Consider the following 16,506-nt stretch of genomic DNA (forward strand, 5'->3'; position numbering starts at 1 on the left):
TAACAATTTAAAAAACTCTGTACTCTTTTGGGATGCTGATTCAAAATAGATGCAAGTGTCACTTAAACTTTACTATCCTGTGCCTTGTTTTGTTATTTTAAGATGCAGTCGTTTCCATTAATCTAAGGGTAAAATATAAGAGAATCCTGTTATAGGAGGATACATTATAAAAATATCTGGGTATATATTAAATCAAATAATTTCTTCTAGAACAAGTCAAGCATAAGCCTCATGAACCACATAGCCATTCGTCATTCTTCAGTCCCATTACCTAAGATATAAACTTAAGGATACAATTCTTCAATCTGCTCACAGTTCCTTTTAAAACCTAAATGTAAGTTCTATCCAAAAATGAGAATAGTTTTAGTGATATCTGTTATCTGATAACTATCATTCTCCTCTTTGCCCAGCTTTATTCTTTTCCTATAACTTTTATTTTTTTCTTTTTTACTAATTCCCCAATGCCAGAATGTAAGTTCCATAACAGCAAGGACTTGTATGTTTTGTTCACTGGGGGTTCCCCACCTCTTCCTAGAATTTTGTAGGCACTCGATAAAAATTCATTTTGGATGAAGAGTAAATGAATAAGCAAAAAATATTTCTTAAGCATGCCTACAGCCAATATGTAATCTGTGCCCTAAGCTGCTCTTCTTACACAAACCACAGTTTTCCTTGAATGCCACCTTGCAGAATTCCTTATCTTCATTCACTCAATTCACGTTTTTAGAGTTGCAGCAAGTTTTTCATTCATCCACTCAAACATTTATAAAGCATCCACTATGTGTCCATCATTGCTTTAGTACGTGGGGGTACATCAATAAACAAGGAAGAAATAATTATCTGCCCTGTGAATTTAACTCTGATCAAGGCAGGCACGTGACAAATGATAAATATAATCAGTCAGTCAGTAATTCAGAAGAAGCAGAGAGCTCCGGGAAACGCAGAGCAGCACACGGGGCTCAGGCTGTGGGAGGAGGATGGCCTTGCTTGGTTGTTGTGGCTATTGTAGAATCATCTCAGTGTATGAAAACAAGTTACATATCGTGCATGTCTTTTACTTCTTTTGAGAGACAACTGAAGACTTTCTTTTTCATGTCATTGTATGCTGAAGTAAGTTAATTACAATGAGAAAAGTAAAACAACTAGCAAAAACACAGAGGAATGACCGCGCCTACGCAATGAAATAAAAATCAGAATAATACATTTATCCTTTTGGTGCCTGGGATTCCTGGAACTTCTTGTACAAGGTGATATGTTGGTCTATTAAAAATTAATTAGGTTGGTAAATACAGCTTTATTTTCATCCGTTTATTGTCTGTGAATTTAGAATATGGAAAAATATTTTTAAAAGGAGGGGAGGGGCCAGCCCGGTGGCACAAATGGTTAAGCGCGGGTACCATGCTTTGGTGGCCCTGTGTTCGCAGGTTCGGATTCCGGGCGTGCACTGCTTGCCATGCCATGCTGTGGCGGCATCCCATATAAAGTAGAGGAAGATGGGCACAGATGTTAGCTCAGGGCCAATCTTCCTCGGCAAAAAAAAACGGGGGGGGGGAAGATCGGCGTCGGATGTTAGCTCAGGGCTGATCTTCCTCACCAAAAAATATAAAAAAAAAAGTAGGGGAGGTGTAAGGGGATTGCTTTATCCCACCCCTGAAAGGAACAACTTAATAAGAGTTGGTCTATTTCCTTTCATTCTTTTTCTACTTAGTCTTTTATTTATTTTAATCTCAAAAGTCATGCACACTCACTGTAAAAGATAAAATAGTCAAATTGTACAGAGATGTTTAAAGTGTAAAGTCCTCAGAGTACTGAGAACAATACCGCAAAGAAAGCCTGTGTTCTCCTATTCTGATTCTCCGAACAGATCAATGTGTTAATATGTATATATTTTGTTTTAAAAATACATAGATACATGTCTATTTGGATATATATGTAGCACGATGCCCTGTGGACAGAGAAATGAAGCATACTTTCATTTTCTATCTTTTTGTCTGAATGTTGACACTGAGTATATTACATTTTTAGACTTAACAATATTTTTAAGATGAAAGATAAAAGATAAAAAAAAGATATGCAGTAATACTTCAGAAACTAGTCAGGGTACATTAACATGGTTAACGGCCAGTAAAGCATGCAGTAAGTATTGTTTTTCTATCCAAATCCATCAGAAGAATAAGGTCTGAAGTCTAGTTTGAAAATCCAGCTAATTATGTGGGAATGACTGACCAATGGAAACAATGTACACTTCCTCCTTCTACTAAAAACTTTCCTTAGGCAGTCATCTGTTTTTTCCTGACTCCCTCTGTAAGAACATTCATCTAAAGATCTTGGATCGTGTCTCATGGCTTCTTCCAATCTAAGCCCTGCCATGCTTTCTCTGAACACAGTTTTGTCCCGGACCAAGGTGCTCACCTGTTGTGTCCTCTTGTAAGCCAGCATCAAAAGCCAATTTATCAGTAGAAGACCGGGACGTGGACAGGCAGCACAGATACTAAAAGACACAGAATCAGTAGTTGTCACTAAATATTTACAGTCCTATCGGAATCTAATTCTCACATGTAACTTGGTATCAGTCTATCTCTGCTGTTGAGTCCCTTCTTTCAAATCTGGATGCTTCTGTGCAAAGCCCAGGTTTCTCATTCTGAGGGAGAACAGCACTCACACAGCATTCATTAGCAGTGATGTTCTAAAAGAAACGCAGTGTTTTTTCCCCTTATAAAAAACTAGAGAAATGTGTTCCATCTGTAAAGGAAGACAAGGAACCAGGGATGTGTTTATACATCTCTCACTTCATGTGATATTCATGATCACAAGGAAACGTACAACCTGATCTGACAGTTGGAAATCTTTCTCCCAAACAGAAATTTGAAAACTATTCACTTAGATCTTCTAGTTTTGTTTTCATTTAAAAAAATTTAACTCTTTCAAATTCACCCAGAACTGATTTTGGTGTGCAGCACGGCACCTCAGTGAAGTGAGGTCTTATCATGTGTATACATATGTGTGTGTTTCCCCAAGAGCAATCAAACTCGCGCACCACCATCACCCCCTTACTTCTTTTCCCTCCGCCTAAGTTTTCCTAACTATATGTTCTTGGACATAAAGTTTAGGATAATTTTTCAGGCCAACTCCCCTACCCCCACCCCAGCCTCGAAAATCTTGTTAAGTGTTATAAGAATGAGGACACAAAGATGAATGTGGTATCAGCTCAGCATACACTACCATCTACGCCAACTAAGTCCACTGCTAGCAAGAGCACTCAGAGACAGTTCTGGGGACTGAGCAAGCCCAGACCTCCCAGAATCACCGGACAAGTAATGCAAAGCCTAGAAAATTCCTACTACTGGAATAGCATCCATACAGCTCAGTGGGCGTCTGCAAGTGTGAGGAGGCAAGAGATGAACCAACAGACTCATGGCACATTAGGTGGAAGTCGGTGCCATGGGGATGTAAAATCAAACTGACCTGGGGACTCTGATTCTCTCTCTGGACTGTAAAGCACTGGCTCCCCCAGGGTTATAGAAAAGATGCTTCAAGGGCCCCCAAATATACTCTTAGCCAGTGCAGGAGTGTGAGTCTGACCTCAAGATGGGCAGCCCATGGTGGTCCCTTAGGTTTATAGACTTTAGATCTAAACTATGTTAAATATCTCTCTTTATTTGAGAAAAAGTAACAATTTTACAATACTGACTTCCCAGGCAAAAACATAAGGTAATCCCTATTAAAGTTTTCTGTAATATTTCTCAATAATATTACAGTACTCGGTACTGTAACTATTAACATACATTCTCTCTTCCTTTAGTGTTCACAGCATCTATGAGGTAGATTATACCTATAATGAGGTATAATTATTCCACTAAACGTTAATTAAGTTCCATGAGGGCAAGGACTTGGTCTCATTTACTACTATATCCAGCACCTAGAACAGTGCCTAGCAGACAATAGGTGCTAAATAATGTTTATTGAATGAATCGATGAAATGTTTAGATGCAATTACAGGCTTAAAGAGGTTCAGCAAGGTATCCAAGGCTGTACAGCGTGCGGGAAAGTGAGCCTAAACCCAGATCTATCAACCAAGTCCAGGCTCTTAACACATCTATTATGCATAGAGAGTTTTCTTAAAACAGACTCTCACATTTATTATTCCATGCAGATTTTGTGTTTTGATTGCTACTGAATGTGGAATTCTTTCCATGAACTTTTAATGTGTGATTACTATATACATTCAGGTTGTTTTTATATATCTCTCTTGTATCCAGTCACCTTATTAAAGTGTTTTCCTTTATGTTATTTCATATCTTGCTATATCAGCCAAGATTTCCAGAATAATGTCAGACAGCACAGTCTTGTTTTTGTTTGTTTGTTTGAGTTAGTTTTGTCAAGAATGGCTTCATGTCTGACAATTAAGTATGCTATTGATCTGACACTGATATTTTCTTTATCATTGAGGCAATAATCATCAATGCTTAGTTTTGATTAGGAATGGGTGTTGAGTTTTATCAAAACCTTTTTCAGCACCTGTTAAGATGATCACAGTATTTCTTATTTAACCTATTTATGTGATGTACCGCAACTAAGAGAAATTATATTGTCATCATTAAAATCTTATCTATACTTTTCCTATACTTCTCTTCCTATAATTTTGAAGTCCATTAACCAGACTTTTGATTCAGATTTTCACATCAATATTCATGATGGAGACTGACAATTGTTCGTGTGTTTTTTGGGTATTGGTATTGAGGCTATGCTTAGTCTCTTGCTCTGGAACAATTATATTTTACATATTTTATACATATAAGATATAAAAATATATACAAGTATATATAAAATATATATGGTAGAGAATGAGAAAACTGTGCCTGAGAGGAGCCCAATGGGTAATAGGGATAATTGGGTAAAAGGAGGAGCTGATATGGAAAAAGAAAGAGAGCATCTAGTTAAAAAGGACAAGAAGTTAGTGGCAAATTGACAGTAGAACTCACAGACAGATTATTTTTACATTTTCTTTCAGTAAAGATATTTGAATTCTCTAAGAAATAAACTGTTTAAAACAAAATCACAAAGGAGAAATGTTTACTTGACTCTTACAACTCTCTCCTAAAACCAGTCTATGAAAAGTAAAATACTACATATGATAGAACTGAAGGACCTTAAAGGTCATCTAAGCTAATTCTCGTCTTATAAATGAGAAAACTAAACAGGGTACAAAGATGTTAAAGAACACATTCATCCAAGCTCATTAATGCCATCGCTGAAATGCTATTACCAACATTTCCTGACCCTGAATGCCCAAAGGGACCAGCATGACCATATGGGAGATGAAATCAAAATGTCTACTCACCATGCCACTGTAGGAATGGCGTAGCAATATGGCATGTCCATAGAGGAGTGTTCGATGACTACCACCCTGAGCAGTCTGCATAGCGAAGAGAAAGAGTCGACAAGAAAATAAAAAAAGAGTAAACTTAACAAAGTCAGTAAAAATGCTCTCTTGTGCTCAAGGAAAAGTTCAACAGGAAAGATAAAGTAAGAGCTATTACAGACAAGCAAAGTGCGGTGGAAAGAATGCTTAAGTTGGAATAAAGCTATCAAGAAAACCTCTACTATGGGGCTAGCAGTTGATCTAGTTCTTGAAGAATGAACTCGATTCCCAGAAATACTTATCATAATTTGTAATTATTTTTTGTAGTTATTTATTATCTGTATTTCCCACTACATTGTGGTCTGCATTGGGCAGCAACTATGGTACTTTGGCCACCATTGTATTCCAGGCACCCAGCAAAATGCCTGGCACATGGGAAGGACTAATAAATATTTATTAGATGAATGACTCTTCCTAAAACACAAAATTGATCAAATCATCTCCAGGTTTAAAAACTTTTCATACCTTCCAAGTGTTTACAGGAAAGAGTCTAAATCCCTTTACATGAAATAGAGGGATGCTTCTCAAATTTTAGCATGCTTACAAGTCACCGTGATAGCTTGTTAAAATACAGATTCCTGGGGCCTATCCCTGAGATCCTGATTCAGTAGGTTTGGGGTACATACAGAGAAGTTTCATTTCAAAAATTTCCCATGTGATGTAGGGGCAGTTGTTCTGGGGACCACACTTGGAGTAGTTTAAGCATAGAGGACATTTAGTCTCAACCCTTTCTCACCTCCTCCCCCAAACCTGTTATGCTCCAAACACACACACTTTCCCTGCCCTGAATATACCATGCTGCTTTCTGCTGGTCTGTCTTAGAACGTCATGTTCTCTCCCTCTGTAGTCCTTTCTGCCTTATAAACTGTGTTTTAAAACTCAGGTTAAAGCTTGCCTCCTCTATGAAGCCTCATCTGGTTTCCTCAAAGTTAGCGTCTCCCTCAGTACACCTATAGCCCTAGGTCTACACGGGTACACTCATCACTCTCCACTGCAAGCACCTTCTCTCCTGGACCAGACTGTGAACTCCACAAGGACAGGGACTTAGCTCTTAGCACAATGTCAGGACATAGTAAGCACTCAATAAACATTTGTTGAATGAAAAACTGGATGTGGGGGAGCCCGATGCAGGCTGAGTAAGGAATATGAGTAAGTCATGCATGGTATACAACTGCAAGGTATTTAAGAAAGGGGAAGGGACCACAGGAGTGTAGCGTTGGGTTACAAAGAGAAACTTAACAGGAACTATAAAATTAGATCAGGGTAAGATGACGGAAGGTACAAAATGTTATGCCAAGGAGTTTGCACTTCTTTTCTGTAGGAAAAGAACATCCTTAAGGATTTGAAGAATGAGAGTGAAGATACTGACCTATACACACTTTAAGAAGTGCAGAAGAAAATACTTTAATACCCAGTACTATTACACCTATTTTACTAAATATATATTCCCTTCCTATTGTTCCATATAATTTATTAAAATAACTTTATTTAAATTATGCTTGAAAGACCTCAGAACCATTCTTACAATAGATATTAAAAGTTATTAAAATTATAAGAAAAACTGCTTTTAAAACAAAAGGGAAAATCATTTTTTCACATACTGAGAGAAAAAGGGAAAAATCTACTTTGCAAAATGATATTCCTCCTCAGAATGAGGCCCTCTTTAGAGAGTGCTTTTATTTTCTGTAATATATGTGATTGATTGCACCAAGAACAATTTCATTTACCCTGTCTGACTGGATGACTTTGATAGGAGCTTGCCTTTTCATACCAGATATCCATTCCAATGCTATAAAATCCAGCTGAACTTTAATAAAACTTGACAGTCATACCAATCAAAATAAGATATTTTTTTTAATGAAGGAAAAGGCCTTAGCTGTAACCAAAAAGTATTAAGTTCTCCTTTTACTATAAAGCTTTGCCTATGCATTTTATATGTCCATATGAACATATATCTATAAATATTCAAATTGATTAAGCTAAGAGGAGATATTTCAGTGTCTAAATTTTCTTTCAACTATAGATTTTACACAATTATTCAACTATAAATTTAACACTATAGATTTCTTTATTACTTAAATGCTAATTTATGCCACAGATTTAGTTACAATAGAACTCTTGTAAAAGTATGCAAATAACCCATACGAACTTAATTTTGTTACTTACGAGAGCATGGTTAACACAAAGTGAATGCAAAGTTGGTCTGTGACAGTACCTTTCCTCCAGTTTGTCATTCTAAATGACACTACTCTAAGTGGCTCTGATTTAGGAAAAATAAAATGTGTAATTTCTACTCTTGAGCAGGTTGGATAACGTGTTCATTCAACAAAGATTTATCAAAAGAATTGTGTACGTGGGATGCAACCAAAGAGGTACCTTTGTTCTTTTCTGTTTTTGATTTGGTCAATCATGTCAATTTTCTTATTAAATTTGGCCTGGTTCTTGCTTTAATTTAAGTGAACACATAATTATGGCCTTCCTCTGTAGGGAGCTACTGGTACTTTATGAGGATGGTTATTCCAAATACTGGCTAGCCACTTCTAGGGTTATTCCTTCAAGATTCTACAACATCCTGCCTTAGGTGGACTATGGGACTCCTCCAGAGCAATTTCAATGAGAAAAAGATCATCACTGCTGGGTGATATGTAAGAAGCAGTGGTAATTCAGTACTCTGGAACAAGGGTCCATCTTCCCTCTAGCCACCCAAACCTAAACCTATAAGCACACAGTGATACAACCATTGTAAACTGTGGGAATCCAGCCAGGACCAACTAGATAAGAGTCAATCAAGCTCACGGGGTCTCAAGCTCAAGGCTGGCCTGCCTTTCAAGATCACACTTAGGAAGAAATAATTGTAGAGTTTTTTGAAGTTAACATGTTAACTGTTGCTTAGAATCTAAAACCCTGGCAAGGTAAGCAGTGCTCTCAATTGCACCAATAAAAAGGAGAATTAGGAAATTAAATTTTACGTAACAAATAAACCTCCAGTTCACATTAATGCCATCTATACATTAGTCTGGCTAATTCTCAAGTAAATACTCCACAAAAGAAACACTCTTTCCTATTCATTTGAAAAATATTTATTGGGTGTCTACCATTTGAGAGGAACAGTACCTGATGCCAAGGGTGTTATGCATAATCAGCTCACAGTCTGTTTTCCTCTGCCTTGAGAGTGAGAGCGTTCTCTGAAAACTCTAATTATTCATTCATTCAACTGTTATATACTGAATCCCATGTAATTTCCTTCAATATACTTGTTATACTAACAGCAAAGAAAATGGAAGTTTATGAACTAATTCTTTGTGTATTTCTCAACTCCCCAACCATATGACGGATCATCAGGTCCTTTCAGTAAAAGTATTACCTGGAACTTGCACGTACATGTCCTTGAAGTACATTTCCAAGTGTGACTTAGGCCCTATCATCCCTGAAAATGCGACCGTCAGTCTACTGCACCCCAGCCCCCCCGTGATTGGCTGAGCCTGTGGTATAGTGAGCTGTCATCAGCCCTTCACGGACCCGCTGCAGGACTAGGATCTTGAAAAGAGCTTCAGCTACACTATCACAGTCTCCTGTAGACGACAGGGCTCTATGTTAAGGGGCTGTTGCTCTCTTAGGGGAAAAAAAAACAATGAAACTACCATTTTCAAACTACTCCCTCTAAATATTTCTGCTGTTGGAGAGCCATGCGTCATTTAATAAAAGGTAAAGTTTGACTTTTTGAAAATATCAGCTAAAAACATTTTTCAGCTCTGTGTGTGGGTTTGGTCCCATTAGCCCAGAGATAACCGACAGGGTTCATGTTACACAACAGTGTAACAAAATGAACTCATGATCTGTGAGTGGATAAAAAAGTCCAGAGGACAGTCAAACAACACCACTGTCTGTATTCTAAACCAACCTCACCTCACGTTTTCAACAAATTATTTTAATATCAATTTAGTATTATTAGGCATTCCTATACTTCAAGCTTTCAGGATCTTGCCAAAAATATCCAATTATTAGATCCATATTGTAAGCAGAAGCTTTGATGTAAAGGCATCTACATTTACATTTATTCAGAATATTATGTAGTCATAGGGCATAATTTATTCATCTGTTATCCTTCTCCGTGGGGAGGGGGACAAATTGGTTCACTGTAGCTACATTTGAGGTATTACTGTCATAAGCTTAAAATATACCAGCAGAAAAGCATAACACATAAAACCAGAATAGGAACGACTAAGATCAACTAAAGAGGTTTATACACATAAAAATTACTGGCTCTGTGTTTCTGGTGATATGGGGTTTCTTTTTGTCTCTGTTTTTTAAAGATATGTTTGTACTATATATTTGCTTATTAACATGTCTCTAGCATTATTGCTGTTTAAAACCTTTTAATTTACTAACTATATAATATCTAAATATTTTAGGGTTTTCTATTTTTCTAATAATTTTTTCTGAACAAAAATGCTATGTTAATCAACGTAGGACATTTCTCAGAGTTCCAAATCCTTATTACGCAAGAGGTTTTTTTTTTTTTTTTTAATAAATCAGACTCTATAGGAGACCTTTTCTATATCCCTTGACTGCTATAACCTAACATGCCATTTAAGAAGTAAAACAATGAAATTGTAATGAGTTTATTACTGCAGGTAATACTAAACTACACCACCAAAAGTAAAAACAACAGACGACAAAAAAGAAATTTGCATGAGATAACTTCTTTCATAGTGTCCAATATTTAAGTAGAGAAGCTTTTAAATTTACCTTCAAATATTAATAGTAATACTTGGGAAATGAGTAGTTTCAAGGAGAAAAATAGAAAAATATCTCTACACTTAAGCCTTCACATCATCTGAGAATGATTTAAAAAATGCAAATGTGAACAGCACAAGATCGACAGGAGTGGCACAGAACTGCTAAGCCTGGCGTTTTGGTACTAGGGTTTGGACCCGTGGGTCCTGGGCAGCGGGAGTTATTCAAACAGCCCTGCCACCTTTAATAGTGAATGAATCACATAAAGGTTCACAGGATGATTATAACAACTGATGAGAAATTTGGCTTCAGTGCAAAATATATGTGTTTGACAAAGCCAGTTGAACATTGTCAAGACGGCCACGTGGCATTGGGTGGCTTACTTGTGATGGTGTCTTGACCAAAAGTCTTCTGAGGGAACAGAGCAGGCCGATGACAGTACTAACTAATCACTGTTTAGGGCCAACAAGCAGAAATGGGCTTGTGTGACAGGGAAGAATCTGTCTGGTTCTAGGAAGTTAAACAATGCCTGTCCAGGTATGAAATCCAAAGCTAATCATGACTGAAATGTGAAAGTTGAATAAAATTCAACATCCTTTTCCTTCTAAGTGACTTAAATTACTATAATTTCACGGATATGCCCTCTGCTTAGTCAAATTCTAACCTTTCCAGGTCATCCAATGCAGGTATCAAAATAAGCCACTGGCCTTGCAGTTAAAAGAAATCAGAGCCTAATTAAATTAGTGTAGGTGTACCACCTGGTTTAAACAGTTTCTACAGCATCTTTCTATTTGCATTGATTTTTATATGAATCTGCTCTCATGAAAGAGCTTAAGATAAATGTTGTAGGCAACTATTCCATTCACCCTTCTCAATGAGAAGTAGACATGGCATTGGATAAGGGATTGGGATGAGGTGAGATGATAAAATGAGTACAGAAAATGCAGATTTAGCAAGAAAAACTGACTTTTTCAAAACTAATTTTATTAATTATTTATTTTCCAGGAGAGGAAATATTCATTTTTTGCTGCCGTTTCTAACATTTTCCCAATGAAAACCCTTGTTTCAGGATATGTCTAACTTAGCAATTAATGTCCTCTCTTCCCAACGTAATAATAATATTTTCCACTAAAAAATAATAGCTGCAGTTATATGAAATTTTGGAAAATGTTTTGTCACCTTGTTGATAGATGACTTCAAGGAAGTGCTCTGCTCTGTCATTCTGTCCAAACTGTCAAATTCTTAATGTTAATGAATAGATCCGTTGTCGGTAACCCACAATGCTCCTGGTTCAGAGTTTTGTAAAATATGAATGATAGACTTAGCTAAGTAACTCAGGGACTGACATGAATACTTTGCTTCCTTCTCTTCTAAGCAACCTTTTTAATCTACATCCAGAAATTCGATTTAACACTTTTCAGAGTTTATGTGTTTTGAAATTATATTCCTTTGAAATTTTGAATTATATTAAGCCTCCATTAACTAAATACAATAAATTTCTCTACACAGAGTTTCTTGATTTTTATGATAAAAATTAAATTTTATGAATACGAGAAATGTGGTAGGTATATAAAAATGAAACAGGGGGCCGGCCTGGTGGCATAGCAGTTAAGTTCGCACGCTCTGCTTTGGCGGCCCGGGGTTCACAGGTTTGGATCCCAGGTGTGGACGCATGAACTGCTTGCCAAGCCATGGTGTGGCGGCGTCCCACACATAAAGTAGAGGAAGACGGGCACGGATGTTAGTCCAGGGCCAATCTTCCTCAGTAAAAAGAGGAGGATTGTCAACGGATATTACCTCAGGGCTAGTCTACCTCACAAAAAAAAAAAAAAAGAAAAGAAACAAAAACTTTCTACTGTATGACTCAAAATAATGACATTTTGCTCTTCCTCTACTTCCCCTACATATTTCCTTCAATGACATGACCATTTATTTTCACTCATCTCTTTTAGTTTGTCTTCTTTTAAAACTTTTCCATTTTTCTAATTTGGTTGAGAAATGAAAAGGGGTTGAATTGTTTTCACTTCTCCTGGAGTAAGCAATTCAATAGTAGCTTCTTGGTGCCTCTTCTAATTTCCCAGTGTGTGAATTACCTATTGTATTCATGCAAGAGTGCTTAAACACAAAATAGCCAATATAATCACCACACTGGAAATTCTAAATGGAGAGTTATTAAAAAAATTGTTTTAATGGGAGAAATTCCTAAGCAGCTAAATAAAATTTAATATGTTACAATATGACCCAAAGATGTCAAACATTGTTTGTTAAGTTGTCAAATCTAAACACGTGATTTATTTACTTAAAAGTTCTAAAATTTGATTTAAATTTTAAAAAATTTAAAATGTGGGGCTGGCCCACTGGCATCATGGTTAAGTTCGTGTGCTCCGCTTCAGCAGCCCAGGTTTCGCAGGTTTGGATCCCAGGTGTGGACCTACACACTACTCATCAAACCATGCTGTGGTGGCATCCCATATACAAAATAGAGGAAGACTGGCACAGATGTTAGCTCAGGGCCAATCTTCCTCACCAAAAAAAAAAAAAAAAAAACAAAAACAGTTAAAATGTGAAGAAAAGTGCCATGAATCCAAAAATTAAACAAATGTGTAATTGAACTTAAAACGTACATAGTATTACATACATAGCAGATGATCCAATGTCTTACCTTCATCATGAATTTCTGTAGGGGCATAAGGAAAAAAGAGAAAATATTAAATATATATTATTTCAAAGACTTATTTTAAAATTTCTTTTATTTATAAAGACTCTGTTTTTCTAAATGGAGTTATGTGAAAAATAAACATAAAAAAACACATTCACTGTGTTGTCACAACAAAACTAAATATCAACTACATGCTAGAGAAAAGCCATAGCAAGCAAAACTTTTCTAAAATGTTTATACATTAGTTCTTCCTTTTTCTGTGAAAACATGCCAGTCTAAAGCGTGATTCAACTTATAACACGTCTAAGCCCCCCAAAAAACAAAGGTATAATCTTAAAATTATACTCTGAAAATGCTTAAAAATTTTTTCATTTCATCTTTAGCATAAAAATGCAGTGATATAAACAGCAACACAACTAATTATAGTGAGAATAGTGGATTAGAAACAGGTAAGATAGATTGTAAACTAATATGCTGTGATGAGCTGCTCATATTTCATGCAAAATCACAATAAGCAATTTTCTAGACACTACATATGGTGAGATATGAATTTCAAAGAAAAAGCACAAAAATTTTTCTTTCTTGTCTCTTAAAATGACACAACTTCTTCTCATGATTTATAATAGCTTTTTTGCTTCTACAAAACATAACATGTACATATATTCCTTCATTTTTCTTTAGACCCATAAGGTTTCTTTGACTTCCTCTTCCTAGGAGAGGTACACAGATAAAAAAGAGCCAAAAAGGAAAAATGACACTACATTTCCAAATTTAGGGCTTAATTTAGCTGTCATGAGCATGTAAGTCCTACCTAGAAAAGATATACATATCCACATTAGTTTTAAAGAAAACGGCAAGGGAAAGTTTTCTAAAATAGATATTTGTAAATACCACAGTTGTTTCGCTGAAACATACATACATAGTAATATATATTACTAAATTGAAATTCTATTGTGACTGATTTGTTTCATTTTTAATATTATAATTTTAAGGAAAAGTTGTAAAGAGCCATTTCATTCTCGGCTTAGACAATAAAGGCTGTTCAGTTACATTTCTGTAACTGACAGCCATGGTAAATGACATCAGGAGATTTATTTTCCATGTTGAAACTGATCAATCATGTGCCTACATGTGATCACTAGAGATGTAGATATCACCAAATGAAGAATTAGGAAAAATCATTTCAAGCCTTAATTCAAAGAAAAACAAAAATTCAAATTTTTGCTACAGAACATGGTTTATAACAAATACTTTCTTCATGAGATTTTTTAAAAATTCATCCAGGTTTTGGAGATGTTTATTTCAGAAACATTCTCAGCCTGATTTTGTGGCTATCTAGGCTGAACTACTTTAAAATTGTAGTAAATAGAAAAAAGAATGGTCAGTAGAGTTTCTGAAGTCTGCTTTTCATAATTTCTAAGTTGCGCACCACTGCAGGAAGAATAAGTCACAAAGGAGAGTAATCTGTACAAATGACAAAATAGAATGAATACTGCAAATTAGCAAAGCCTAAAACATCCATCTGTAGAATGAGAATGAATAGCAGATGTAACAGACACACATTATTTTCAAAAGATAATCAAGAACATAAAAGATTATTTGTGGCATTATTGACATTAACTTTTTGTAGAAATCATCGATTGGTCAATTTGGCTTAAGTGCTAGATAGTACCAAAGTTATAACATGATGAGGTATTCAAAAGGGATGATGCAAGGTCAAAGAAGAAAGCAAAATACATTAAAACAAAAAGGATAAATATATTATTTTAATCTCAATGTAAACATTACTAAGGTAGGATAAAAAGCAACAGAAAAAGAATAACAATAAAAACCCTTTAAAAGTTGATGACATGATAGAAAGGAGAAAAAAGAAACTCATGCATAAAGATAAATATTGAAGAAAATAGCCTCAATTTAGGTGTAAAGAATATCACTTTTATGTTTGCAACAAGTTTAATAAAGGAATTATTTCATTTATTTCCTTCATAAAATTTCACTAGATAAGAGCTAAAATTTCATTAGACAAGACACAGAAACAGATGTCTACAAAGACAGTCAGAGCCAAGGCACCAGCATGGATTCTAACACTGTTTTCTGTCTTAGAAGAAATTTTTGGATGATGATCAATTTATACAGAAATGCAAAGGAGGGAATTTTAGTTCTTTAGGGTAAAACTACAAATGGCAGTAACTCAACACCCCATGTTTAGTTTAACTATTTTAGAATTGACAGGTCATATGAAGCTTCAAATGTGAGCAAGAGTTGTGAGCATACCCCCCTGTTATGCTGCATTAACATGAAAACCAGGAAGAGAAATAGCAAATCCTTATGTTTTAATTCAAACATAGACGGCCCTTGGAGTCTAATGGATGACAAACAGAGGCAGAATAGTCTTCGGTTTATAAGCATATGTCACTTGATCTATTTGATCTGAAAGACCTAAGGGATTTTCTCAGCATATGCAAATGATTATAAGTAGAAAAACAAATCAAATAGCAATACTTTATTCTGAAAATTCTAATCAAACACTGGACATCAAGAGAATGCGTAATTATATTCAATCTGCTACTGGCACAAAGAAACAGTAACGCAGGTGATGTAAAAAAGTTCCTCTACCAAAATTACGCCTTTCAGTTCAACCGTGAATTATTTTTTAACTATTATTTCAGTTTCATGAAATGACAAGTGATTAAAAAAATTAATACTTCTACACATGGATCTGTCTTAAAAGTGTTAAAAGTGTTACTAAAATATCTTCTTAAAAATTATACACATAAGGAGTTAGCAAAAAGCAACAAAATAAAAATTTGGGGGCTTGTGATTACAAAGAATTATCAAATAGGACAATCCGAGAGACTAAGGCAAAATTTTGGCTCAAGTGTCTTTCTAACACGAAGTTTCCACTAAGGAGGGGAAACGTCCTACTCTACACACAAAATATCCATCGAATTTAAGCCTCTTTTGTCACGTTTTCTCTTCATGTATCAAGATGCTAGGATTCTTCATAATCCTCCAACTGGTAACCTTTCCTTTGTGAATGAGGATATATCTGGTAAACTTCATTATGTTGAGAAAAGGACAAGTTATTTCACCACCAAAGGCTTGGGTTTGTTGGTGGCTATTTTAAATTAATGACACTCCCAACAAATTTTAGGAGACAAGAGAAATTTAAGATCAACAATTCCAACTTTCAAACATATATCAATATATACTATCTAATAGCATATGTGGATATATATTTGTGAAAATGATGAAAATATCTATGTAAATCCTTAACTTTCTGGGTTCCCCCAGTGAAAATAACCAAGACTGCACTACCGATTGACAGACATGTCGATTGTAGGCCCAGAAAGCATCTCAAAGGGACTTGGCTTCCAGCCCCTGAAACAGCAATTATACATAGAATGATATAGCCCATGGCAGTGCTCTTGTATGACTCATATTAATGACCATCACTGGCATCTGGTTATATGTGCATGCTGGTATTTTTCAAAAGAATTTACTATGATTTTTGGGAAGATGTGTAGCAATGGTTGTGTTTTCAACCTATCAACAACTCTGTACAGACAGTGTTTAAATGGACTGTCTTTTCTTTTGAGTGTAATGAATTTGACAAATATATGTATATATAATTATCTAGTTCTTCTTTATAAGGATGAAGGAAAATAAATGATTCTGATAAGCTCAT

General features: G+C 35.6%; 1 protein-coding gene across 3 annotated transcripts in view; it reads right to left on the bottom strand.

The window, feature by feature from the left end:
- RYR2 (ryanodine receptor 2) overlaps positions 1-16,506 on the bottom strand; it is a 694,605-nt gene that overhangs the window by 415,505 nt on the left and 262,594 nt on the right. For 2 of the 3 annotated variants that reach the window (XM_087431906.1, XM_087431905.1), the window contains exons 1-2: positions 5,342-5,422; positions 2,413-2,491 (exon numbers count right to left, since the gene is read on the bottom strand). In XM_087431906.1, coding sequence (XP_087288032.1) covers positions 2,413-2,491; positions 5,342-5,422 — 160 coding nt within the window. Of the gene's footprint in view, positions 1-2,412; positions 2,492-5,341; positions 5,423-12,821; positions 12,837-16,506 lie in introns of those variants that run through there. The other variant, XM_087431907.1, reaches the window with a different exon arrangement.

The sequence above is a fragment of the Ceratotherium simum genome, chromosome 6 (assembly GCF_057802395.1).
Source record: "Ceratotherium simum simum isolate JZ-2026a chromosome 6, ASM5780239v1, whole genome shotgun sequence".
Classification (NCBI taxonomy): domain Eukaryota; kingdom Metazoa; phylum Chordata; class Mammalia; order Perissodactyla; family Rhinocerotidae; genus Ceratotherium; species Ceratotherium simum.